The sequence below is a fragment of the Cynocephalus volans genome, chromosome 7, assembly GCF_027409185.1.
Source record: "Cynocephalus volans isolate mCynVol1 chromosome 7, mCynVol1.pri, whole genome shotgun sequence".
NCBI classification, from domain to species: Eukaryota; Metazoa; Chordata; class Mammalia; order Dermoptera; family Cynocephalidae; genus Cynocephalus; species Cynocephalus volans.
In genome coordinates this window covers 15,505,100-15,532,901 of record NC_084466.1, presented here as the reverse complement: position 1 = coordinate 15,532,901, position 27,802 = coordinate 15,505,100, and the positions used below count along the sequence as shown (strand labels likewise).

The 27,802-nt window shown below is 41.1% G+C and overlaps 1 protein-coding gene across 6 annotated transcripts in view; it reads left to right on the top strand.

Moving 5' to 3' along the window:
- The window catches only part of MBNL2 (muscleblind like splicing regulator 2), a 153,338-nt gene that overhangs the window by 86,790 nt on the left and 38,746 nt on the right, over positions 1–27,802 (top strand). For all 6 annotated transcript variants that reach the window (XM_063103041.1, XM_063103040.1, XM_063103044.1 and 3 more), the window contains 3 exons: positions 14,368–14,532; positions 22,069–22,269; positions 24,976–25,239. In XM_063103041.1, the coding sequence (XP_062959111.1) occupies positions 14,368–14,532; positions 22,069–22,269; positions 24,976–25,239 (630 nt within the window). The remainder of the gene's footprint in view (positions 1–14,367; positions 14,533–22,068; positions 22,270–24,975; positions 25,240–27,802) is intronic.

The following is a 27,802-nucleotide window of genomic DNA, read 5'->3' as shown; positions in this document are numbered from 1 at the left end:
CTTTTCGATAGAAAGCACCAGTCACAGATCAGCCCTGTGGGGTCCAGGAAGATTCACGGTGCGCCAGGGCCAAGGACCATGTGCTTCTCACTGCCCCCACTGTCCCAATGGATCATAGAGGCAACCAGGTGACATTGGGCAGATAGAAAGAAACAAAATACTGGTTCTATAAAAACAGCTAAAACTCACATGCCCCCACAATGGAACCCACAAAGTGTCAAACTATGACATGCCTAGGGCAAGCAGGTGTTTCATGTTGGGGTCATCAAAAGGAGGTGGACAGTTCTTTACCCTTCACCTGACTGTTCCTAGGGAAACTTCCCTCACTGGGGCTTTCAGCCCTTTCAATAAGCAAAGCATTGATATATGCCCCAAACGCACATGCATAACTCTTAAGCAGTAGTATTACGTATGTATAATCCATTTACCTGTCTGAAATCCAGGTGCCTCATTTGCAGATTTTGAAAGCTGGTGATCTTCCTGTAACAGAATGGTCCAGAGGCTGTTAGTGGTGCCTCCTTCTGCCCTCGCAGGTGGAGATGTGCCGAGAGTGGCCTACTTGGGTTATTCCCTTCAATTATTAGTGTGATGTATTAAAATTCAACCATATTCATAAAATATACTCAATCATTTTAATTGGATTTGTAAAAATGTATGATTTATGAAACATTGCATAGATCCTTCTGGCTAATATCAGACTTAAATATTACTTATTACTAAGGTTTCTTCCCTTCTTCTATTCATGTGTATATGCATTGCAGATCCATGTATCTAGAGCTTCTCACAGGTAGGAACACTTTACTTTTTCATCTTTGTGTCCACTTGGACTTAGCACAGTACCAGACAGATGGTAGGAATCAATAATTTATATTCAGAGAATATAGCAGTTCTGGAGGCAGGCTGAGTCGGTTCAAATCTTGGATATTGCCCTAACTAGTTCCTTAACCTCTCTGTGCCTTAGTTTCCAGATTTTCAAAATAAGGATAAAAATAAGACCTACCCCAGACCAGAGACTTATTGTGAACACTAGAGAGATCACTCATGTAAAGCACTCAGCACCATGCTTGGCACATCATGAGAATTTAATAAACGATAAATTATTTTTGTAATTACATGAATATGTGAAATAAGTACAGTGATCAAGAGCAGTGGCTCAGGGATCACACTGCCTGGGTTCAAATCCTGCTTCTACCTCTTGCTACTTGCAAGCCCTAGGACAAGACTGTTAATCTCCTCAGTCCTCCCATCTACCAAATAGAAATATTGATGGGACCTCCCTCTCACACAGGTTTTTCTGAGATCATGCACGGGAAACACTTAGCACAGTGCCTAGCATGCATATAATAATAAATATTCAATAATAATAATATTGGTATTTATTTGCATTCAATAAGTCTTACCAAGAATTATTACTATATATGTAATTTTCTTTTTTAAAAAACCATTCGACTCTTTAATAATGGATCAATTCAATTTACAAATAAATTTGAGTAGCAACTTCTGGACTATCTGGAGCTTAAGTATCCGACCAGTAACAACAGATGGGGAACATATGGGATTTGCTCTGAGAAAATATTTCTTCCACAGACAGTTTACAGGGAGGTCCTAAGAGGGAGAGGAAGTAATGTCATATCTCAGTGTTTGGCTGGATTTGCCCAGGAGAGTCCTGAGTCTGGGCTTAGTTCTGCCCACCAGGCCAAAGGGACATAGATTCAGATGCTGTGAGTCTGGCTGTGTTATTTCAAGGTCTCTGCCCTCCCTAGGTTTGGAGAAACACCCGGGAGCAAGAAGGCTGAGAAAAATGAGCAGGTGTCTGCTGAAGGGGACCACAGCGAGGGCAGCCCAGGGTGGTGATCCTTGGAGCATCTGGGGGTGGGCAGCGGCTGCGCAGCGGTGGGGGGTCTTCCGGATGGGGGGGTCTTCCCCACGGGCAGGGTCTTCCGGATGCAAAGGCAGAAAGTAGAGCTCCACCCCGGGAAGGAGCCTGAAGGAAGGCAGGTTCTCAGACCTGAAACTTGGAGGTAAAGAGGGGAGCCGGTGGGACCCTTGGACACAAGACCTGGGACACCAGTGGGTGAACGAGGTTAGGCGGAAGGCAGTGCACAGATCCTGTGTCCCTTCAGGATTGGTGCTAGGGACTTGGGCCTCGCTGGGGGAACTGTAGCCAGGCCTCAGCTATGGGGAGGAGGAAGGAGGAAGGAAGAATCAATGGGGGGGCGGGTAGGGAGGGCGCGGTAACAGGAGACCCTGGGCTGCTAGAGCAGGCCTCTTTATCCCTTGTTCCTCTTTGTGTCAAAGTGCCTGTAAAGGTGGCCTGACTTCAGGAGCGACACTGCAGAAATGCATGTCTACCTTTGTTAAAGCCTCTTCAAAATGCTGGCCACATTTACCCATTTTCTTTGACTTCCCCCCTGCTTGACGGAATGACTATTTCCCTCTCCATGCAATTTTAATATCCAGGACAATTTTTATCAAGTCATCCTCTGTAATCAGAATATAAAAATTATCCCAACATTTTTCTTTGAAAATGGATCTTCAGAGACTCAGTAGGCCTTTATGCATTACTAATGAGTCCTTTAGTGAAACATTTTGTCTCTTACTAAAATAAATCTCTCCTATTAAATCTTCCCTATGAAAAATCTGATAGCATTTAAACTGACTAGTTTCATCGGTACAAAATCGTTATACGTGATAGGGATTTGGGATTTGCTATAGTTTATTTCTGAGCAAACAGTAGATCTTGGTACCCAAGTTCATGAAAAAATTTAGAATGCACATTCACAGCATCAAATCTTACTGTTAGAAGATACTGTAGTGTTTTGCTGGCGTAACCTCCAATCGCATGAAAAAAGTATTATCTAGCATTTCTTATAGGTGACTCTATTAGTATCCTAGAGCTGCCATAACAAGTATCATAAACTGAGTGGCTTAGAACAACAGAAATTTATTCTCTTATAGTTCTGGAGGCTTAGGGAGTTGGCAAAGCCATGCCTCCTCTGAAGGTTCTAAGAAAGGACCTATTTCAGGTCTCTCTCCCAGCTCTGGTAGCCTCAGTCCACGGCTTGTACACGGCCATCTTCTCCTGCTGTCTGAACACATCATCTTCTGTGTGTGTGTTTCTGTGTCCACATTTTCCCTTTTTATGAGGACACTAGTCATTCTGGATTAGGGCCCACCCAAATGACCTCATCTTGACTTGATTAATCTGCCAAAACCCTATCTCCAAATAAGGTCACATTCTGAGGTACTGGAGGTTAGGATTTCAACACATCTTTTCAGGGAGACAAAGTTCAACTCAGAACACTGACCACCCAGTGTCACCTCCATAAAGCTCATTTTCTCACAAGGTCACCCATTCTGTCATAAACAAATCTTTCACATGTTGAGACAAAAGTCTGTTACCCCATAGCTTCTCCCACTGACTACAAGGGGCAGTGAAAAGGACACATGTTTCAGTAACAAAGGACCAGAATTTAGCTCTGGTTAACATTAACAACATGACCTTGGAAAGGAGCTTTAAATATCCCAGAGCTCATTTTTGTTACTTTTAAACTGGAGTAACATATCACAAGAATGTTGTGAGGCTGTAATAAGATGCTGTGTGTGAAGAATGCTTTTTAAGGTGTGATATGAATGTACCATTGCGAGTTTCTTAAAAGTGGCTGTGCACAGGGTGCCGCACAGACGCCAAGGCCAGTCTGCCTCCTGCCACAGTCCAGCGCTGCCACTTACGGACTGTATGACCTTGGAAAGTTATTTCTCTTCTCCGTGCTGTCATTTCACCCATAAAATGGGACTATTAACAGCACCTCTTTTAAGAGATATAGTGAAGATTAAATGTGTATGATCTTCAAGAAACACTTAGGAACTGCGTGATACATGATATATACAGAATTTTTTGTAAGTCTTTGCTATTTTTATCCAGGGCAGGGCCACAGCTTAGTGTCCTGTGTGCAATTCCATCCCAGTTTCTGGCACAGAGCAGATGCTCCGAAACTGTCTCTCAGATGCATAAAGGAAGCATGACACTTGCTCCCTTAGGAGACCATGATAAGTCCCCGCACGTCTTCCAGGGAACTTGGCTCATGGAAAGTTATCTTCCTCCAGCCAGCACCTAAACGCCCTTGCCTGGGGCAAGCTGCCGCGCCCTGCACTTCCTAGGCTGTTTTTCTGCAGTAAGTGCAGCTTCCCCTGTGCAGCGTAGGTCTGCAGGTCATCCCCAAGCCACTAAGTAATCCAAACCAGCCTGAGAGGAATGCTCTTTCCTTGTGTTACTCAAATGAATGCATCCTTGAAATACTCTACCTTCCCATCGTCTTGCAGTGCTTCTTGAGCCAATCTTCCTTCTTTTCTCTGCACGTTTCCCACTCTCTCCCCTTCACGCCCCGCCCTTCTCCCTGCCTCTCTCAACTCTTCTCCCACCTCTTCCAGGAAGCCTTCCCAACTCCCACACAGGCAACCAGGGCACTCTGACTTTTGCACAAGGATGTTTATAATCAGGTGTGATAGTCAAAATATTTTACAGTTAAGTACCTACCAGACCCCCTGCTGTGCTGCTGGAATCCAGGAGGGGGCAGTGCTGGGATTTGGGCACAGGACCTGAAGTGGCCTTAGAAGTGGGGAAAACACTTGACACTAAACAGGTTTGGGACAGAGGCTATTTTCTACCTGGGACAGAAGTATTTCCAGTATTTTAATAAACGGCATAGCTGTACAGGAGCACACCCGCTAAATATCAGCCTTTACGGCCAACTGTCTTTTGGTGTCTGAATTCCAGGAACCCCTCTGTGGGGCTGGGTGATTCACCATACGGCACTTTAAATCACATTGAAAAAGACTACGCAATATCAGAAGATAAGCAGTAAGCTTTTTGTCTTTGGATAGACTTCACTTATTTTAAAAATTGACCAGCTTCTGGAATTGGTAATGACTGATAATCATAGAAATAACAGCCAATTCTTACTGTGCATTTAGTTTGTTCCAGAAGCTATGTGAAGGACTTCATAAGGCTTCCAGAATTAACCCCCCATAGAGTGGTTGTGAACTACCCTGGCTTGACTTAAATCTCCCAATGGTCAACTCTTACTCTCCACCCCACACCCCCTTACCCAACTAGATAATCCGATAAAGATCTCAGCTTAAATGTTAGTTGTCTCTGTCTCTGGAGTCATCTCAGACCCCTAAATTAGGGAGAGTGCCCTGTGATGGGTTCACACACACCCTGGGTTTCCCCTAACATGGCATCAATCACTCTACTTTTATTGTCCATTTAATGTCACAGAGCTTGGCACATGCAAGAGGTTCCATAAATATTTGTTAAGGAGGGAGGGAAAATCATTTGACAACATGCACCAAGTGCGCTCTGTGTGAAGATCCCTGTACTGTGGGCTTTGGAGAGAAGTTCAGAAAGCAAGCAGAAAAGGCCTGCCCATGCCCACAGGAAAAATCCTAAGGCTGTGATATTAATACTTCATGGGGCTTCTGTTTCACACATTTATGAACGAACATAGTGTTGGAAAATCTAGACATTGTGAAGTCAAACACCCCTAGACTGGTTTTGTGTTAGGATGATATATTACACAGTCTGCACTAACCAATGTACCTCTGTGACTCAAAAGACATTTATATTCTAGTTAAATAAGATAATTTTCAAATGAAGCATCTGGTGCCCAGAAGTTCATTTCCTTGAATTCCTAGAGAACTGAGGTGCTACTTTTGGTCTCACCAATTTCTCTTAACTGGCTCATTTTCAGTTAACATTTAAAATTAAGAGAATGAACAATTCTTACCAGTAAAGACTGGGCTTGGCCCCTTCAGGATGCGGACAAACAGCTGTCCCCAATCACAAGACAGAACAAGTACAAGAAACTGAGCAACCAAAATCCACTAAAACACAAAACAAAAACGGCTTAAATATACTTTGAAATGGCAAACTACCAACAATTGACTCACTTTGCCTTTCCTCCCCATTTATTAATTTTTATGTTTTGTTTATTTTAAATGGTCACAAAATTAATGGCACTTGCCAGTGCCAACAGTGCTAGAAGGAAGAGGGTAGCTGCGTTGGCATAACAATGAACAAGTCACAAATCTATTCCCAAAGGCCCTGTGAGAGCGTCAAGGTTTCCCAGCCTCTGCTGATAACAAGCTGCCCTAAATGCAAATCCAGAGATGAGAAGACTGGCGATCATCTGCATTTCCCTCTGAGACAGTAAAAGCACTAGCCTTGGGGGAGAGTCCACGTGGGGCATGGAATGATCCATTATGCCTATTTGTATGGTTTTGGGGGGAAGAAAATGCAAACTGACTTAGACCACTCACCTAGGTAACTTGATTTCCACTTTTCCTTATCTGCCCCTCAACCTGTAGCTGTGCAATGGTTGGTGGTGGGTAAAACTGGAGGTGGGGGTGACTGCCTGTCAGCATTTGCGATTTTTCCTCCTTTACCCATCAGTCTACGTTGCTGAATCTTTCTTATATCTTCCTATATGTTTCCTCTACATCATGGAAGCAACAGAGGAAAAGAAACACACCCCAGAAAAGAGAGGATCATAAATATTCCATTTTTATCTGTCTTTAATAAGTACAACATTTTATGCTATTTACCAAAAAATTACTGCATATATAGACTATAAAAGACGAATTGCAATATAAATTAAACCAAATAATGAAAGAGGAAAAGAGCCTATTATAGATTCATGCATAATATCGATGACATGGGCAATTGTTCATTTTGATGGAGGTTCTGGTTATCATTTGCCTATAATGATTCCCTGAATCTACACTTTCCTCCTAATTCTGATGCCCTGGCATGGTTGTATTTTATTTGCTATATTATGTAGCTGTAACTAATAATACAAGGAACTCATGGGGTTCAATTAGTTTATTTAAATTCAGAAGAAGCCTAAAGGCCAAATCTGTCACTTGCCTTAGAATAGAGCTATTTCAGTCCCATAGTTAATGTTATAAACTAAGCCCTGATGTAAATAAATATTTTATTCCCCTACACTTTTACTTGCCCATATCTTTCTGGAAATGTACTGGAGAAAGAAGAGTCAGGCCAAATGTTAAGCTCAGCCTTAGCCTACCTGACTCAGACCCATAAAAATGATGAACCAATAAAAATCAGCTCACCGAGTCAAATCACAGCCTTTATTTTCTTCCCTCTTTCGAACACCTTGAGAGGTTTCGAAACTGGAGGGAAACAGAGGCTGTGAACATCCGATACACTCAGCCGGTTTAGTCGCTTAGAAAATATCTGCTAAACAATGTACGTGGCACAAAGACCAAAGCAGGGTTCTGTTGGATCACGTTTCACTTCCAAGCTGTGCACGCTGTGGGTACTTAATAAATCCTCCTAGACTTCATCAATTTTGACTTAATTTGCCACCTGTGCTGAGGCTCCTCATGCGTCCTTATATGGACTTCTCATAATTCTCAGAACGTATGTGGACCGTTGCCAACATACATCCCTAGTGTCAATTTTTACTGTAACTGTTGGTTTATGTGGCTTTCCCGTTTTACTAGATTAGGAATATTCAAGGGGGAAATAGATGTGGGAAAAACACAGATAGCAATTTACGTTTTTTTCCAAGCAACTTCTGCTGTCTCTCGGGCTCTAACAACCCAGAAGGTGTTGAAATGTGGGAGTAGGATCACCCCCATTTGACAGATGAGAAAATGGAGCCACAGACTGTTCTAAATTATTTGTAAAAGTTCATATAACCATTGGGGGATGAAGCGACAACCAGAGTTTGAGGATTTTCCAACATTAGTACATAGTTGCTTTAAACTCTAAATTAGTCACGCCGTGTTGATCAGCCCTGGCAAGTTTCAGCCGGAGAAATATCAGAAAAACAGATCTGAGGCTCTTTGAAGAAATAAATGACCAAGGTTGGCACTTATAGTGAGAACAAGAATAACAAAGGGTTAAAGACTTGGTAGACAGGTCAGACAGAAGCACAGTGACAGAGAAACTGAATAAGTACTAGAGAGGTTGTTTTTAATATCATGTATTTTACTTAATATGCAAAGCAGGTGTTAACGGTAATAGTAATAATGATGATGATGATGACAGAGCTTAGAGAGTGCTATATGCCAGAAACTGTTCACACACTTTACACGCCGTCACTCTTAATCCTTACCAAATGTCTATGAGTTAGGAACTATTACTGCCCCATTTTACAGATGTGGTAGCTGGAGGCCAAAAGGTCCCACTTGCCCAAGGTCCTATGGCAAGAACAGCAGAGCTGGATTTTGAGTCTACTTGGGTTCCGAAACTGTTCCCTTAACATTTAGTTTGAACTGCTTCTCCAGGAGAGATTCCAAGACAGAACGTCTTCAGGAATGTAACTCCAGGGCAAGGGCATCTGTCTTGACCTCGACATTTCACTAAACTGGTCTCAGGCATGTGGAATGCAAGGAATCTAAGAGGCTCTTCCATGGCTTTTCCATGGCCAGCTTTGGGGTCCAGAGCAGGCTCCAGACTCAAAGTGCCCCTGAAGGCCACTTTCAGAGCACGTACCGTCCACCCTGGATCGTTAGAGTCAGCACATACCATTCCACAGCCTGGCCTGCTCACTTGAAAACATCATCACAGGAAAGCAGCTTGTGGCCAAGACAGAACTGGAAGAGGCAGATTTCAGAAGATCAGCTTGTGAGCCCAGCTCAACTGGAATAGTTCTCCCCCCAAATAGGCCTTTATTTGGAGTCTGTTGATCAATGACTCAGGCCACACAGACACAATTCAAATTATTCCCAAGTAATACATACAGCAGGGGCCTATTGAGTGTTTGAATTGTAGATTATATAAAATCCATTGCTTTTCCCATGGAAAACTAATGGGATATTGTTGTCTGTTAGCTATTCCTTTGGGCAAAACCTCCTATTGTTAATGGAGGATTCTTTAAAAATCCTCCAATCTGTTTTCTTTTTTTTTTGCTTCCATATTTTAATTGACTTTTTCAATTAGAAGCATACACAAAACGATTCTTTTTTTTTTTTTTTTTTTTTGGTGGCTGGCTGTTTCAGGAATCCGAACCCTTGACCTTGGTATTATACCACCTTGCTCTAACCAACTGAGCTAACCGGCCAGCCCCAAGAAAAAGATTCTTAAAACTACTTGTTTTAAAACAAGCAATTAGAAAATCTTATTTTCCAATTATGCTTTTTCTTTCTCACACCAACCTGATTCTGAAGACTTCTTAGCCAAAGCCGCGTTTATTCTATCTCACGCCTTGTAATTTAATGGCCATGTAATTCTGATAGCTCGGATTTGTTGTTCTGCCAGGTATGTATTACAGTTATTTAGCATCTTTTTTAATCCTGTGGAGAATCAACATGGGTATTCTCTATTAGAATCTTCCATGGTCGCTTGTTTTAATAAATTTAATTCAGCTCGAAATTCTAACTTGATTCTAACCAAAATCCCTAATTTAAATATTCCTGGAGTAGAGATTATTTCTGGAGGTAGAATAAAGTGACTCTGTCAGAATCCTGCTATTGTTTTTAACCAAGTGGTCTCCAAACAATACAAACTATAATAAAATTAGAAATACAAAATCTAATCATCAGGGCAAGATTTAAATGTAGCATAAAGCATAAATCTGATCTTATTATTCTCCTGCTTAAAAACTTCCAATGGCAATGAAGTTCATACCCCTTAACGGGGCTCTCGAAATTTGGATCTGGCTTCTGCCACTACTTCCTGCCTCACTGCCCATCAGTCCCCTAATTCTGCGACACCCCCTTCTGTACTGCAGCCTTAGAAAAATGCTTGCAAGTCCCCAGATGGGACATTGTCCTCCTCTGAATGTTCTCATTTTTATTTCTCCCCAGTACACACAATACACATACACATACAACACACACACGACACACAAAAAATATACACACACGCACCACGTACACAACACACATACCCCATACACATACACAAAATATACACAATACACACACATACACATCACATACAGCATACATGTGGTATATACACAATATATAGTATATGCACACATACCACACACATCACACACAACATACATATGGTATATACACAATCTATACCGCACACATACATGCCACAGATAAACACTTTGGCCACCACTCACTTCCTTGACAAGTTCCTACTCATCCTTCAGGTCTCAGGTTAAATGTCACTTCTCTAGAGACCTTCCCTGGCTCACCAGTCTCAACTCTGACCTTCTCCTTTCTTCTTTCTCAGCATTCTCCTCTGGCACACGTATCTCAATTTGTACTTTGACATGGACCTGTGGTGCGATTTGGTTACCATCCGTCTTCACCTCTAGACTGCAGGAGTCGCAAAGGGAGACGCCACCTCTTGGTTTTGCTCCCCTTTGTTTTACCAGCACTGAGCACAACACTGGGCACATGGTAGCATCTCAGTAAAGATTTGTTGAATAAGCAAATGAATGAGATCCTAGCCCAGAAGCATGCAACCACCTGCCATTGCCACACCTGGTGTGTCCCACCTGGGGTGAGCAAAGCCCTGAGGGCTTATGGGACTGGGAGCAGAACCTTCAAATTAGGCCGGGGCGTGGGCCAGTCTGACCAGCCTCAGACTCAGCCAGGGCTTCTGGCTTCCTGCCCCACAGACTCGTTGCAAGCACTCTGGAGTGGCACTCTCCCGTCCCCATCCTGTCACCAGGGGCTGAGCCCTACTTCCCTTATCCCTCCAGAAAGTGTTTCACCAAGAACTAAAAGGGAGGAAGAGCTAAAACAAAACAAAAAATAAATCCTAGCAGCCAGACAGAAGATTTCTCTAAGACGGTTTTGTCTTTATTTCTTGGACTAAAATCAGGAGACACTATTTTCCACACCCCTGTTTCGTTCCCCAGTGATGTACAAAGATGATTTCCACTCCTGCAAACTGCCAGCTCCCATTCAGCTGTGACAGCTTGCTTTGATAATCAAGTTTATGTGAATTGATGCATATCCTGACAAATCTTATGCCTTAACAAAAACTTCCTTACAAATTGTTTACGCGACAGATAGTTCAATATATTTAGACAGTAGCTTTCCTTAAGGATTTTAGTACCCTATAGGATCCCTTACTAAAATTCTGCTACTTACAGTCTCCCAGTGTTTGAATTAGCATGCTTCAGTCATCCCTGGGGCCACATTCTTCAAAATGGTAACACTAGATTGAACTAGGGTTCATGGCTGTCTCTTTAAATATGGATACTTGCAGAAATGCTCTGTAGAATGAAAAATAATTGTAAACATAAAATACTTGGATAAGTATAATTAGGTAGCTTTTATCGTGTTTGTATGTGAATGTTTATTCTGTGGGCCAAAGAGCTAGTCAAAATACTACTAAATCTGTGATCCTGTACTTAATGGAAACAAAATATCATATACCACAATTATATTTCTTTCTTTAATAATAACAACAGCATTTACTCAGTGCTTACTATGTGCCAGGCACTGTTCTAAACCTTATGCATGTGTTAACTCATTTAATCACTCAACAGCCTAAAGAGGAAGACACAATACTTATTTTTCATTGTACAGATAAAGAAAAAATTTAAGTAATTGCCCAAAGTCATGCACTGAGAAAAGGGTATAGCCAAGTTTTGAGTCCAGAACCAGTGAACTTAGCTACTTCTTTGTCTCTCTACCAATGTACAGGCCCAGGCAGATAATCATTTTCCATTCCCAAATCCTCATGTATATTTTATTATATTTAAAATTTTGCTCTGCATCCTATTATTTTATGAAGGATAATGTTAGATTCTTATCCTCCCTGGATTTTAACTATTGCTGGGGGTAATGATGCAACTGAGTCAGGCAGAACTGGATTTAAATCCAGTTCTACCACCGACCTCAGGAAAGTCCTTAATCTTCTGAGCCCATTTGCTATTTTGCAAAGGAAGGATCATTACTGCTGTTGTAAGGAGAAAATGAGATAACCATATATAAATTGTCTGGCACACAGGTGATCAATAATATTCCTGACTCCACGTGTATAAGTAAGGCCATTAGGAAATTACATTAATTCTCATGAAAAAGAAGATTTCACCAATAAATTACGAGTGCAATGTTATAAACCATGTTCTGTTAGTTGAATATAGTTTATGTAGTTCCCTAAGAGTCCCACTCGTATCAAGGGATAACAGAATTTATAAGAAAACTGTATTTTTCCAGACAAAATGTGCATGTGCAGCTAGAAAGCATTACATTAAAAAACTAGTGATCAAGTTCACAATGTTATGAGTAAGTACAGCTTAATAGCCATACTGGTAAAAATGTGAACATTTTACTAATCCCCATTCTGTGAAACCCTGCTTTCCCAAATCCTTCCATTAGGCCCACCTGTATGTTTGTGTACAAGGCTCCTAAGTGCACCTTGTGCACACGAGCCTTTCGGGTGTCAGGTTCCAAGGGAAGTGTTTGTGGGTAAAGAGAGTTTGGAGTGAGGTTGTCAGACAGAAGCCGGGGGTGGTTTATGCTCCATATAAGAAGTGCCATTCTGTTTAATCTTCCCACACCCCAGCTAATGGGCAGCAGCTATGTTTTATATCCCAGGACCTCCTCCCACATTGGTGTGAAGATTATACTTGAGCACCTGAAATAAAGGCAGTCAATCCAGTGACCGGTCACACACTCACTCTGTAGGAGCTGGCCCAATCTGAGTGCTGTTTTAGAGATTTGATTTTAGCAAACTGAGAGGCTGAGGCAATTGCCCCAGGAGGGAAGAAAGAGAAGTAAAGGAAGAGATGCCCTGAAGCAAGTCAATAGGGCAGGAGGGATCCTGGGAAGTCACAAAGCAATGTGTAAAGTTAGGATTAAGGAGAAAAAAAAAAAAAAAAGATTAGATTTGCAGAGAGAAGCAGATGAAGAGACAGAGATTCCTAGATTGCTTTGATTTATATTCGTTTCCAGTTGCAGTTCGTTTGCCTGTATCTTTACAATAGACTTTCCAATACCTGCCCTAGGATGTCTATTTGCACTTAGATAGGAAGCTAAATGAAACATCCACAACATGAACTTGAGACTAAGAAGACACATTGTTATAGATTCACATTAGCAGAAAACCAGGACCTATTGCTTCTGATGTCCTTGGCACCCATCTGGTTATCCTTGTTGAAGAGGGTGACACATGCTAATGCTGTTAACAGTACACAGCATCAGCTGATCAGCACAGACTACCAGGACTGAGCAGGGGACCTACGTCTGCCCTTCTCCATGTCAGTGGGGGAAGAGTCAAACTCCAAAGAGGAAGCCTGGGCTGCCAAAAGTGCAGCTGAAATTAGTGAGTGGGAAGCAGAGTGAGAACTCCAGATGTTTAGAATTAGGATGGCTATTAACAAATTTGTTTCCCCAGATCCACCAAGCTTGCTTTTTTAAAATTATTTTTATATCTGGTAAACAAACCCATATTCTCTTTTCTTGGCTGCAAATGGAATAATTCTTTAGGGAATGATAACATGCAAACCGGTTAACACAGTTTGCTATTCTTTCTCCAGAAATTGCATAATTCACACATCAACATGATTCTCTCAATTGGTAGTTTTGAAAACTTGGGGAGTAAGTATAAACACCACCATATGCAATTACTCTTCGAGACTGGTTTTATGCACACCTGTCACCAAATTATTTTGTTTGCTGGTTTTGCCAGCGTTAGTGTCCAAGTATTACCTGAGCTATAAACATTAAATTTGATACTGCTGTCATGGGTAGGGCGGGGTTATAGAGTGGCAGCTTTTGTGTAGCAAAGTAATCATTTGCAGGTGATTAGCTGAGTTTATACCTGGGAATTTCACCTCTGCATACTCGTTTATCCCACCAAGAAATGTGCACTCCTGCACTACCATTGCCTCTTCAAGCAGCAACTTGAAATAAGGGATGTCTTCAGCTAACCTGGAACACACATTTAAAGTTCTTATTACTATCTCCACTGCACAGATTTGTCACATAATTATCCGTATTGTGACATCACTCTGGCCTGTACAAACCAGTGTATAGCAAGTTTAAAGACTCCTTTCGACTGGTCACAATAAATATGCCTTCTGACTGCCTTTCATAATGGAGTAGGAGAAGGATCCATTTCCTTTACTCTCAGCAGTTACATTTTTTGGAATCTATCGTCAGGATTTAGAATCCATTAAAAAAGAAAATGAGAAAAAAAAAAAGCTGCTCTGCTCAACAGATTCGAGCAACCTTCCTAATCACGTAATGTTTGATTCACGTTTCCCTGTTGTGTACACACACACACACACACACACACACACACACACACACACACACGATCTTTGGCTTTGTCTATAAGGAGCGACTGTGAAATGGTGGACATTGGAGTTACAGGCTACTTAAAACAGTCCTAAATTCAAAACGTTCATTTTACAGGGCCGATGTTCGAGAGAGAACTGCAAGTATCTTCACCCTCCGACCCACTTAAAAACTCAACTAGAAATTAATGGGAGGAACAATTTGATCCAGCAAAAAACTGCAGCAGCGATGCTTGCCCAGCAGATGCAATTTATGTTTCCAGGAACACCACTTCATCCAGTGGTGAGTACAGCTTATCTAGAGACGGGACGGATGATCAAGTGTTGGTACGGGCAACGCCACACTGACCCAAGATGACCTCCCTCTACTTTATCACTTTGGTTACAATTACAGCAAATAGCTGTGAAGATCAGTAGAGGCTGGAAAACAGTTTTTTGTTTTGTTTGTTTTGGTTTTTTAATTTAAATGAAAAAAATGTGTGTGGAAATAGGAAGCAAAGACAGTTTCTAATCAATGTCTGAGAAATCTGTGTCACTCCATCTCTTTTTCATCAGTAAACTCCATATCTGAACTTTCTTAGAATAGAAAAAGTTATATATTTTCATTTAGAGTGTGAATTGATCATCTATATATTGAAGAGGTCGTGATGCCTAAAATATTTTTAGCAATGTATCAGATAGATTATTTAGTTCAATGGCATCATTTTAAGGATGAGGAAAGAGAAAAACCAGAGAAGTTCAATGATTCCCTCAGTGTCATGCAGCTAATTAATTGTGGAGCTGGGACTTGAATTCAGGCAGGTTAGCCAGGGCACTTTCTGCAGTCTGCTCCACCTGCAGCCTGGCAGGCCCCAGAGGAAGGATGTCAAAGGTAGCAATGCAAAGAGACCCTGCCTGAGTCACTTAGGTCTCCTGTCTCTCACAGCCCTGCAAAGCGTGTGGCAGCTGTGACAACAACCATGGGATCAAATGCCCAAGGGAGCTAAGTATATGACTATGTATTGTGTAATATTTTCTCCCTGATTTCACAGTGTTTGAAAGTATTTCCTTAAAGGTCTGGAAATTGTTTTAGGAATGAGGCTCTGGGGAAAGGAGTATATTTGACTTTAGTGGGTTTCATTTACATTTGTAAATTATTTGTCAAAAACAAGCTATTTTAAAAAAAAAAAGCCAGAGTGAATAAAATATGTTTTTTTAAAGTACATGCACAAAAGGCTATTGTTTAAAAATCAGTCTTTATTGTAGGAAAAGTCTGTGTGACTGAAAGCTGATAAATTAAAAGGGATGGCTACCAGTGAGTTCAATTTTCTTATGGTGTTCCTGTGAGATGGGGTGGAGAGGGCAGGGGTGGCCCAGAAAAGAGAGAATCCCAGCAGGTCGTGAGCAATTCTGCTCGTCTCAAGGTTTCTGCACAATGTAGCCAGGAACCAATTCTGCCCAGAGTAAAAGAAATGCCAGGTGTAGGGGGCTCCAAGGAAAATAAGATTCAGTCTTTTGGAAGTAGAAAGACACATGAAAAGTAAGATTCAGGCATAGGAAATGATGAAATTGGACAAGGGAAGGCTGCCTGGAGAAGATCTCAAATAAATGTGACCTAAAGGATAAGAAAGAGCCAGCCCAGATGTAAGGGACTTAACACAGAGTTCTGAACACATTTAATGTCCCAAATAGGCATCTAAGTGGTTCTGTTTAAAACTACACACATGTATAACCATAGTTCTCTTCATTGATGCACGCATGTAAATTATTTTATTATATTACCTAAATGCTAAAATAATTTAGTTATAGATATTAAATAATGTCTATGGCAATAAATTTAGAAACAGCAGGGTCAACTTAGTAAAAATGCACTAGGTGTCTCACTCGTTTGACCCAGAGACATCCTATTCATTTAGAATTAGTGAGGATTGACCCTGGTACTCAATGACAGCAATGTTTAATAGGAAAATTCCATTCCTGCTATTAACTGCTAGTTTAACTTTTTTGAAAGTTATGTTTATGTATTGTCCCAAATATTAACAAGAAGTTAATAATCACCATTTCTCTATGAAAAAAGTATATTACATTTCAATATTTTAATGGAGGTTTATAAATCACAGGAAGAATTAGAATTAAAATGTGATGTTTAGAAACCATCAACTCTACAAATTATTTCAGAGTCTTAGAAATGAATTAATGGCCTAGTACAGTGTAGTTGGCTGAATGATGGCCCTGAGAAGTGCCTGGAAACTATAAACATCACCTTATATGGACACAGGGATTTTGCAGATGTGATTAAGAATCTTGAGATGGAGAAATTCTCCTGTATTAAATTTAATTGCAAGTGTCCTTATAAGAGAGAGGCAGAGGGAGAGTTGGCACAGACAGAAGAGAAGAAGGCAATGTGATTTAGAAGAAGAGATTGGAGTAATGTGGCCACAAGCCAAGGAATGCCAGCAGCCACCAGAAGGTGGAAGAGAAAGGAATGGATTCTCCCCAAGAGCCTCCAGAGAGAGCGCAGTCCTGGCAACACCTTTATTTTGGCCCAGTGAAATTGATTTTGGATTTCTGGCTGCCAGAACTATGAAAGGATAAATGTGTGCTGTTTTCAGCCATCAAGTTTGTGGTAAATTGTTTACAGCAGCCACAAGAAACTAAAAGATGGAGAAATTGCTGAAAACCAATAAATTATAAACACAGAGTAGCAAGTGCCACACCATTTTTAGGTCTCTTTCTAAGCTAAACTAAAGCATTATGGATATTTTTTCCACTTCCTCCTCCTTCCATCCAACCCTGAACCCATTTCACTGAAATCTCTCACCAGTGTCCTCCATATTGCCAACCCAGTGTCACTTTTTGCATTCATTGTTGCTATATTCTGAATGTTTGTGTCCCCTCCAAATTAATATGTTGAAGTCTTAACCACCAAGGTGATGGTATTAGGAGGTGGGGCTTACAGGAGGTGAGCAGGTCATGATGGTGGAGCCAGACACTGAATCTGCCAGCACCTTGATCTTAGACTTCCCAGCCTCTAGAACTCTGAGAAATAAATTTCTGTTTTTTATATGCCACCCAGTTTATGGTATTTTGTTATAGCAGCCCAACTGGACTAAGATAATTTTATTTCACCTCTTAGCAATACTCAACACATGTAATCAATCTCCCCTTTGTTGAACACTCCCTTCTCTCTGATGACTCCTTCCTCCTCTGTCTCCTTTGCCCATTGTATTCCTCTGCTGTATGTTGTGCTTCCAGAGCTGGATATTTCTTTCCATCTACTCTCTGCTTTGTGGTCTCATCCATTTCTGTGGCTGTAAATTATCTACAGGCCAAGAACCCCAAAATGTATGTTTCCAGTCCAAACCTCTCCTCTGACCCTTAGGCTCATATATCCAACTTCCTATAGGACTCACCTATAAACTTCTCACAGGAACTTGAAATGTTCCAAACCAAGTTCTTTAATTCACTACATTCCCATTTCAGTCAATGGTACCATCAACCAGCAATCTCAAACCAAACCCTAGCAGACTCTCTTCTGCATTGTCTGACATCCGGTTCATCAGAAAGTCCTGGCATATCTGCCTGCAAACCCATGTGCTTCTCTACCTCCCAGCTCCCCAGTCCGAGCCACCATTAACCTTTTTCAAAAACCTTATAAGCATTTCCCTTCTAATCTTTCAATTTCCACTCTTGCAACACTCCAATAAATCCTGCATACAGCAACCAGAGGAACCTTTTAAAAACATAAATAGGATCATATCATTCCCTTACATAAAACCCTTCAATGCTTTCCCATTTCACTGGGGACAAAGCCTAAACATTTAACCTTGACTATGACCTGTAACATCTTGTGATCTGGTCCCCACCCTGCTTACCAACTCACTTTGAGCCACTCTTCCTGGGTACACTGAGACCAAAGCAAACGTTCAGTTCTGCGAACCCACAAAGTTCTTGCTGGCCTCATGGCCTTTGCTCTTGCTGGAAGTATCCTGCTACTCTTCCCATCTTAACTTCATCTTATTCATAAGGATGCCAAACCTACTGTTTGTGCGTGTATGTTGCGTGTTGTGAGTGTACCTGAGTGTGTGTGTGTGTTTTGTGTGTGTCGTATGTGTGTTGTGAATGTACATCAGTGTGTGTTGTGGGCATACATGAGTGTGTGTTTGTCATCTCTGGGCCTGGATCTACGGATGTGCTGGGAAAGCAGAGTGGAGAGTGAGAAACGGGGACAGAAACACAGGCACACGGAGTAACGAACAGAGGGATGGAACACAAGACCAGCGTTTCTTTCAGAAGTGATTTTCTTCAAGAAGGCTTCCTGTGGATGCCGTCCTCTGGCCTCTTTAGCTGTGGGCTAGCACTGAGAGATGACGGAAACCAAACGGAGCCTGTCGCAGACAGCCTGGCAGCAGCACTTCTGCAGAGACTGCGGGGCTGCTGCTCCCAGGCTGCTGTTGGTGTGATTCCAGGAACAGAATCATTTGAAGGTGCTGCCCTTCTCTTCTCACTGCTGGCTAAAAACTGAATTCAGACACCAGGATACACTGTCGGCCTAGACCCTACCTAATTTAAATCCAGGATCTAAGAACCACTTTTCCAAGGCAGCAGGGCCCCATGCGACTGTTCAGAGGAGCCCCCCACATCCTGTCTGTGGAAGGCCCGGGCTGGTCGTGGGACATGCTCCTACACAACTCCCCACCAACGCTGTCTATGCTCCAGAGACATACGGGCAACTGGTGTGTGGGGGTGTTTTTTTAATCCACTCCTTTGTTTTAAAAAATTATCAACAAAATCCTGTGAGTACAGAGGAGTGTTCATAGCCCCTGACAGGGAGCCAGGAGTCCTGGGTGTCCGTCTTGACTGTGTCTCAGCAGCGTTGACCTTGGGTTATCCATTTAGTGTCTCTGCTCTAAATCACTTTCACCTGTAAGACTGAACAGTCCTTGCTGCCAGACTTGTTTCTTGTGGATTTGAGAAGATTAAAGAAGACAGCATGTGTGAGAAAGCTTTGTAAACAGTCAACCTTTCACAGATGTAGAGTATTACTGTCCATGATAATAATAATAATAATACCGAATGCACATCTCCGCAAATTATCTTAACTGTATTTTTTAACTAATCAACTTCAGTGGAAAACACTGTATATAAATAAAGGAAAATACCCTAATTGAATCTATCTTCATAAGGCCTATGAACTTTTAACTTTCAGTTTCACATAGAAAATAGTTATTTTTCCAGCCCATTTTTCAAAAAAGAAGATATTTGCTATAGTTTAATTCAATTTTATACCTCCATGTATTATATCACTATGCTGATAACATTTGTTAGAAAATCACAGGATAATTTGAGGCAAAAAAAACCCCACTTTATTAATACTCATTTTTATGCTGTTAACGATAGCTGCTATTTATTGAGCTCTGACCATAGGAAGAGGGAAAGAGATAGCACCTTGTTTAGCCCAACCCTTTAAGTAGTTTTACTTCTTTGCAGATGAGAAAATTAAAACTCAGAGGGGTTAATTTCTTCCCCAGGATAAAAATTAGTAAGTAGCAGAGCACTGGATTTGAATTCAGGTCTCTCTCAGTCTAAAATCTGTGTTTTTACTTTTAAACACAATCATACTATTTCTCTGGGAACGGTGTTACAGCCATTACCAGTAAAATATATTGAAACATTCATTTTAGAGCATTAAATCAGATGAACAAGTAATAATATTTTGGGGAGCAAAATTAACTAATTGCAATAGATTTGTTGAGATCCAAAAAGGTTTAGGAAAATGAGTTTTGAGAGTCTCAAAAGGTTTAGGAAAATGAGCTTTGAGAGTCTCACATCCTAATGACAGTTAAGGTACAACCTGTATTTATGTCACCATACTGACCTTGGCTACAGATGATCTGTGGGAAGGGAGGATTGGAAATTTGTTTCCCTAGAAAATCAAAATGGAGGTGTGAGGGAGGGCTCTTTTCTCTAAAAGTTTACTTTGATGATTAGTCTCTGGGTTAAATTACATACTTAGTACAAGTTTTTAATAGCTATTTTCACTTCTCATCTGTGACAGCGGTCCCCAAATTTGGCCACGCATCAGATAATTTTTTCAATGCAAATTTAAAGGCCCCTGCCTAGACCTATTGAGTCAGAATTTACCTCTATTTTTAAAGATTTCCCCAGGAATTTCTGATCTAGCTGGTCCATTGAGTTACTGATATGTTGTGATTTATGACCTTTCAGAATTGATTTTTTTAAATTTCTAACCTTAACGTAGCTCTTATACAATTGCAATCACTTGGCTTTTTTAAAAAATCATACTAAATTATAAAAGCTAGCGTTACTGAAAACCATGACTTTCTATAATTACAACTCAAATGGGTAACATACACATATAAAAAAGTCAAGGAAGAAAAAAAATCCTAGCTGCTATCTATTTTCCACATTGAGAACTCATGTTGCAACTTTCTCCCAAAGCGAATTTTATATTTGATCCATAAAAATCGAAGAGCTTCTCGTGGGAGTACGGAAGCAGCAGCCTCTAAGGCCGTCAGAATCACCTCCTACAGCCCCCAGCCACTTCAGTGAAGACTTTTCAGCCTCTCTGAGAACTCCCTGCACCAACTATCAATAATTTACTGTTTTCTAACATAACCATTTATAAGAGATATTTTTCTGTTATTGCTATAAAGGAAAAAATGTGTTTGCTAAACATAGATTGTTATTTTTTCAACATTCGGGATCACAGACAACAAGAATGCTACCTGCAATGTATAAATACAGAAGTAACATGACACAGGCGACAGTCTAGGTCAATGTTAGAAAATGGCATTAACGCAGATATATGAAAACTTGAAAACAAATGGGTTAAAAATCGTCTATAACAAAAAACAAACAAATAAGAACCACTGAGGTCCAAATTAGTGTAAACTTTATTCTAAGAAAGGTCTTTAGCAGCTCACATTTTGAGCAGTTGTTCTTTGAAGGTGAAACAGGGTTTGTTGTTCTCTTAAGTGTACATTATTTCCTTTCCGAAAGGCGGAATTATTTACGTTTTTAGGGGAAGCTTTTAAAAATAATCATCCTGTCAACCCAGTAGCATTTTTCTTCTTATCCCTGGGCTAGGAGCACAGTGATAGAGAACAAATTTAATAAGGTCCTACATGCTCTTGACACGGCTGTGTTGATTTTTGTGACCTAGGGAACCAAACCAACTTTTAATGGCCAACTGAGAAATTGGTTAATTGACAAGTTCAAGATCTTCCATCCATCCATTTAGAAAGAGACAATTGGATCTAGACATAGTTGAGCTACTGCAAAAAAAATAGTAGGTCTCTATGAAAACCCCCTATGAATATTGGGAACATATATGCTAGTGATGGAATATGGAAACATACTAAGTCTGCGAAAAATAAAATCCCAAGTAAGTCCCACTTTTTGAGAATGTGTAAACTTGGTCAACTTGAAAATCAGGCTATAATCGAGGATTTTCCTTATTCCTCTCTCTTTGAGAGACATGCGGGAGAAATCAAAGACTATCACTCAGTAGTCCACAGGTTTTACTACCTTATGGTGTAACATTCAGAAGTTTAATGTGTACCCTGTAATTAGGTTTCTATGATGTTCTTTCATACTTTATATGGTTTTTGGAAGAGAGAATCTATATGGATTTCATTTTTATTAAGCAAAACAAAAAGAGGAAGTTGAATGAATGTTCACAATTCAGCATTGAATTATGCACCTAACACAGAGTTTTGTAAATTGTGAATAAATTTTGCTCAGATGACGATTGCTGGTAATTTTTTAAAGTTTTATTCTAAAGGAATCTTTTTCCTGTGTTGTCTTCTTTTAACAGCCCACTTTTCCTGTAGGTCCCGCAATAGGGACAAATACAGCTATTAGCTTTGCTCCTTACTTAGCACCTGTAACCCCTGGAGTTGGGTTGGTCCCCACGGAAATTCTACCCACCACACCCGTTATTGTTCCCGGAAGTCCACCCGTCACTGTCCCGGGCTCCACTGCAACTCAGAAACTTCTCAGGACTGACAAACTGGAGGTACTTTATATTTGTGTTTTGAGATGCATTTGTGATAGAAGTATGCTTTTATGTAAGTGAATGCTCGTGAGATATTCTTCAGTCCTGCAAAATAGCCATGTGCACACACACTCATCTAAACCCTATGCATTCATAATTCTATGGTTTGTAATTAAGAACAAGTATAAAAGAAATTAGTCTATGAGGAAAGAATAACTTTAATACAAAAGAAAAATCAGCTGCATAGAATATGTGTTTAAAAGTAAAATATTTAACAACCAATAGAATATTGAACTAATCACTATGCAGTCCGTAGAGATGGTTCAGGGTCCTGAAGGCTTCTTGTAGTGCTGGGCAGTAACCCTTGCTGGATCCTGGAATGCAGGACACTCGGGGACAGGGGTAGGAGTAAGTGAGACTACAACTATTTGCCAATTAGGATGATCATATTTCAGTCTTTTAAGAATGAGTATGGCTGCTCTAGTGTGTTCCAGAATATCAGTCCTGATTGTGCTGTTTGGAAACAAGGGGGAATTGAAGGCTGGTTGAATTTAGTTATTAATTGAGATATTTTCTTTGATTTAAATTCAAGTGGTCTATATAATTCAAAAAAACAAGTTCATATTTTTATAAGGTATAATTTTTAAGTTGTGAATCCAGCCAACCCTCCTGTACTTTACTGGGAAAAGTTTTTCTTTAATCATTGCTAGAGAATTCATCTATTAATCTTACTATTATATCCCTACAATATTTGGTAGGGTATTTTATAAAGGCGTATAAAGATTCTCATAGACTTTTCAAAGAGCTTTTTCCATTCCACTACTGACTAAAATTGTTAGGTGATATTTGTATCATTAAGACATACATGGTGCTTTACATTGGAGAGAGAATGTTCTTTCAATGTGCACTTGTTTAAATATTAACCCAATAAACCTTGAGGGCAATAAAATGTTGCTACCTAATATCCTGTCAGTGTTTTAGAATTCAGAATTGCAAACTGCAAATATTTTTAAAAATATATATTTTTTCCCCTGAGCTTCAATATGGAATATGGATCCAAATGAAGAGAATGTAAACTCGAATCGCTACTATTTTGCAAAGATCTAGCCTATCCCTATGAATACTGAATAGTCCTTTCAGGGCATGGGAAAAGTGTTTTGGGCTCCACCTGCTGGATCCATGGAGCTTTCGTGTTCAGTATCCGACTATGTGTTATAGAAAACAAATTAAATCAGTGGAGTTGGGAACAAACAGTCCTTCCCAGCAGGGCTAGTTGACAAAGACATATGTAAAAATGATTCACAGTGACTTTAGCAGAGCAGCTTTTGGTTCATTTCAAACCAGGAATGAAGTCAGCTGCATAAAAAAACCCTTGATAAATGCTTGATGGCTGGTCTATACCTATGATGCTGTCACAGATGAGAGTCATTCCATTTAGAGAGGAAGGCTTACTCAGAATCTGTGGGAACATCTTAGTAATATTTATTCTGTACATTTTATGAACTAAACAGAATGTTGGCTAGTATCCAAAGTAGAGGAAACAATTAGCAATTTTATGACTTATTCTGTTTACTCTTCAATCTTGCCTGGCCACTGGTCAGTAGAGCAATATTTCCCCACTATATTTGACTTTCACAAGTGGTGAATTTCATGTCAGAAACTCTTCATATAACATCACTGATGAACCATCACTTACACATACCAACTTTGGAATTGGATCCTAAAAAGGAATAACTTAAAATTATACCAGTAATCCCTCCTTGCTAATTATGTTTATAAATATAAGTAATATACCTATGTTATTCATGGTTTTTCATGTTGTCTATATTCGGGGCATAATTAAGAATACTCTTCAAATTCTAAAGAAATGTTTCTTTGTGCAGTAACATCTTGATCCACCAGAATTCTCAGAGGATGGAGAATTCTAGTTACTTGAGATTTCAGGATTATTTAGGATTAAAGAATAAAAAAATGTTAACACTTCCAACTTTATTCTACTTCCCTCTGTTTATTTCTTTCCCTTTATCTCTTGCCATATTTCTCTCCTTTTTATCTTTTTTTATCTTTTTTCTGTACTGTCAAAAACAATAATATAATGACCTTAAAATGAAAGTTTTAATGTCTTAGATATTGTAGTTCTTCTAATGTGTGACTCTAAATTATCATTGCAGAGCAGGGGAGAAGGTGGGAGAAACAGGCGTGTTCATTCAGATTCACCCCATTCTCAGAGAAAGGAGGAACAAGTTGGTCATGTCCCCTGATTCTTTTTGGATGTGTGCAGCTATGACCTAGTGGCTTGATCTAGTGGAAAAATTATCCCCTCCATTCCAAACAAAACAAAAACCTGTAACATCCCCACAGTTGTTGTTAGGGTAGGAGATTTGAAGACAGACAGATGGATAGATAGATGTGCTTCCCAAGGACCATGGAGACGATGCTGATTTTTCTTTGTTATTTTAGCTACCCTGCAGATTCCAGATTATTTTCTCCATATAGATGTTCACCCTGGAAAAGGGGGCAAAACCAAACTCAAATTGGTTTATCAGCGATTCTGGTTACTCGGGTTCTGGATAATCGAAATCTTCTCGTCAATAGCACAAAAGCCACCATTAAAAGAAAGGAAAAGCGTCGCTTCCGTTCCCTACGCACAGGCCACGGTGGCCGCGGAAGAGCGCTGGGGGCCACCAGGCTTCCTTCTGCATCGCCCGCTCTTCTTCCCCGTCGTAGGTCTGCAGGGAGTTCCAGCGAGGAAACTGTGCCCGGGGAGAGACCGACTGCCGCTTTGCACACCCCGCAGACAGCACCATGATCGACACAAACGACAACACCGTAACCGTTTGTATGGATTACATAAAGGGGCGTTGCATGAGGGAGAAATGCAAATATTTTCACCCTCCTGCACACTTGCAGGCCAAAATCAAAGCTGCGCAGCACCAAGCCAACCAAGCTGCGGTGGCCGCCCAGGCAGCCGCGGCCGCGGCCACAGTCATGGTAAGTGCGGCGCGCCCGCCGCCCCTGCCCGCGCCCTCCCCCGGGGAAGGCTGGCTCCCGCGGCCGGGGCTCGGGTGCTCTTCCGAACAATCGGGAACAGGGACGGCTGCTACTCCTGCTGCTCCGCTGCCTAAGTTTTGTTGTGGTTTCCCCCTTTTTGTTTTGTTTCCCCCTCCTTCCCTTCTTCGGCACAATAAGTAAATCCCTCAGGCGTAGGGAACCAAATGCGACCCGTGAGCTCTGTGTTAACTTGGGGTCCTCTTCAGAGAAGGGTGCAGGGGCCTTGGAAGGAACGGGAAGCTGGGCGCCTGAGCCTGGGAGAGTGGGAAAGACAGACCGACTCCTGCCTGCAGCAGAAAGCAGCCGCAGGAGGAGGGCGTGGCTTTGCAGGAGCCTAGCAACAAGTGACAGAGTCGGTGACTGGCTTTGCCCTGTTCCTGCTTTTCCCCCCTCTCTTTTTACTTATCACAGGGGCAATGTTTGTCACCCCCACCCCACCCCAATGAAATTTTATGCAGAATGGCAGTTCATGCAACAGATGGACTGCCTGGTGCAAAAAAAAAAAAAAGACCTGTAACCCGACTTTGTTTCCCCATACTGTCCCTTAGAGACCAGCAGCCACATCATTATTGTCACCTGGGAGCCTGTTACAGATCCAGAAACTCATGCAGCCTAACTCTCCCATAGAGACCTGAAGTGCCATACTCATTATCACCTAGGAGACTGCTAAACCTCCAGGATCTTGGGCCTCACCCCAGACCCTTAGGTTCAAAATTTGAATTTTAAAACATCCCCAAGTATTTTGTGTGCACATTAACAAAGTTGGCTACATTTTGGAATTACCTGAGGGTTTTAGATAAGGTCTGTCATCTGTCCCTTCCCAAAATTTCTTATTTAATTCATCTGGGTATGGCCTGGCCAGTGGCATTTTTTGAAAGCTCCCAGGTGATTCCAATGCACACCAATGTTTGAGAACCACCACACTAGGTTGTAAAACTTTCAAATTCATTTGTTTGAATGTGAGATTTCTGGTTTATCAGAAGTCTATTTTAATTTATGATAGGCACTGGGCACTCATTCATTCAAAACATTTAGTGAGACCTGCCATGCATCAGGCACTTGCCGGGCAGAATAAATAAATTGGGCAGGTTTCCTTGCCGTCAAGGAGCTTGGGGTTTACCAAATGAGGGCAATAATGGTCCTCAAGGACATGATGGAAATGCATAACCCAGTGGGGCAGGCAGGATGCACCAGCCAGTCCTCCCTTGGGAAGAATAGATACGGCTTCAGTTTAAAAACCACACTGTAGGCAGCGATCACCATGTCGTTCATTGGTAACTGATCAAAGTGGAAGGGTAGCTGTCATGCAAACATTCATCATCACACAACTTTCCTTTCGCTAATGTTTGTAAAAGCATGGACCTGTGATAAGTAATAAGCACGCAGAGAGAAAGGCACAGCCTGCCCTGACGTATCACCACTTCATGTGGGCTTTGTGGTGAAAAAACACCTTCCTGACCCGACAGTCTTTCCAAGCATCTTAAGCACTGGCTCCTTCATCTGTCTCACTGTTTTGTTTTTTTTTTTTTTTTCTCAAAGTCCTCGCCCCTTTAATGTTTTGTCCTCACGTCCTTCTCATTCTTATGTCATTGGACATAACACTGATTTTTCTGAGTGTGAGTTCCTATATGTGGGGGGATGGATGCATCCATACAAGGAGGTCAGTAAAAAATAGAGAAATTCTCCGTTTTGTTTTATTCTAGTAAAAGAGTGGTTTCCAAAACTCATTATAATTGGAAATGGGGACAAGGGCAGGGAAGATGAGAGTAAATGGAGAACTTAATTGCTAGTGAAAAAAGAATTCTTTTCGAGAGCAAAGGAGGTTTTTTATTGTGTTTCTTCAGTGTGGAATCCACCTAGTAAAGATCTCATCCTATGAGAAGAAAGACTTTTTTCACTGCAATCATCCTTTTAGGCCAGCCCCAGCTAATACTAACTGGTGTCTTGATTGCTGGGCACTAAGAACACATTTTTCCATAGAATTCATATTATAAATCATAGTTAGGTATCTGGGACATCCCCAAGGCTAGTCAGGACTCTGGTCACAGAGACAAAAACTCAGCCACAGTAGCTTATATGGAAAAGCGGGACTTTACTGGATCGTGTATGGAATGCCCGGGTTCAGGAACGTGCAAACCAGCAGGTCTCTCTCTTCTTTCTCTTCCCTGCTTCTCTTTGTATGTTGGCTCCATTCTCTAAGGCCAGCATCTCTACATGACACAGACCATGGCTTTGGACATCTATAGGGACGTGTTCTTACATCATTTGACAATAGAGAAAACGATATCTTCTACATCGCCTCTAATTAGGGGGGATAAAAACCAGTTAAGGGTCATTTTGGTGGCTGTCCCTGTGGTTATAAGATGCTATAATTGGCTCGGCCTGGGTCACAGTGGCCATCTCTGACCACGGGTATGAGATGAGAATCTGGGAATGTGAAAACATTAGTCCCTATAACTCAGATACCTGTTAATACAACAAACCATTATACCGATAGTGACCT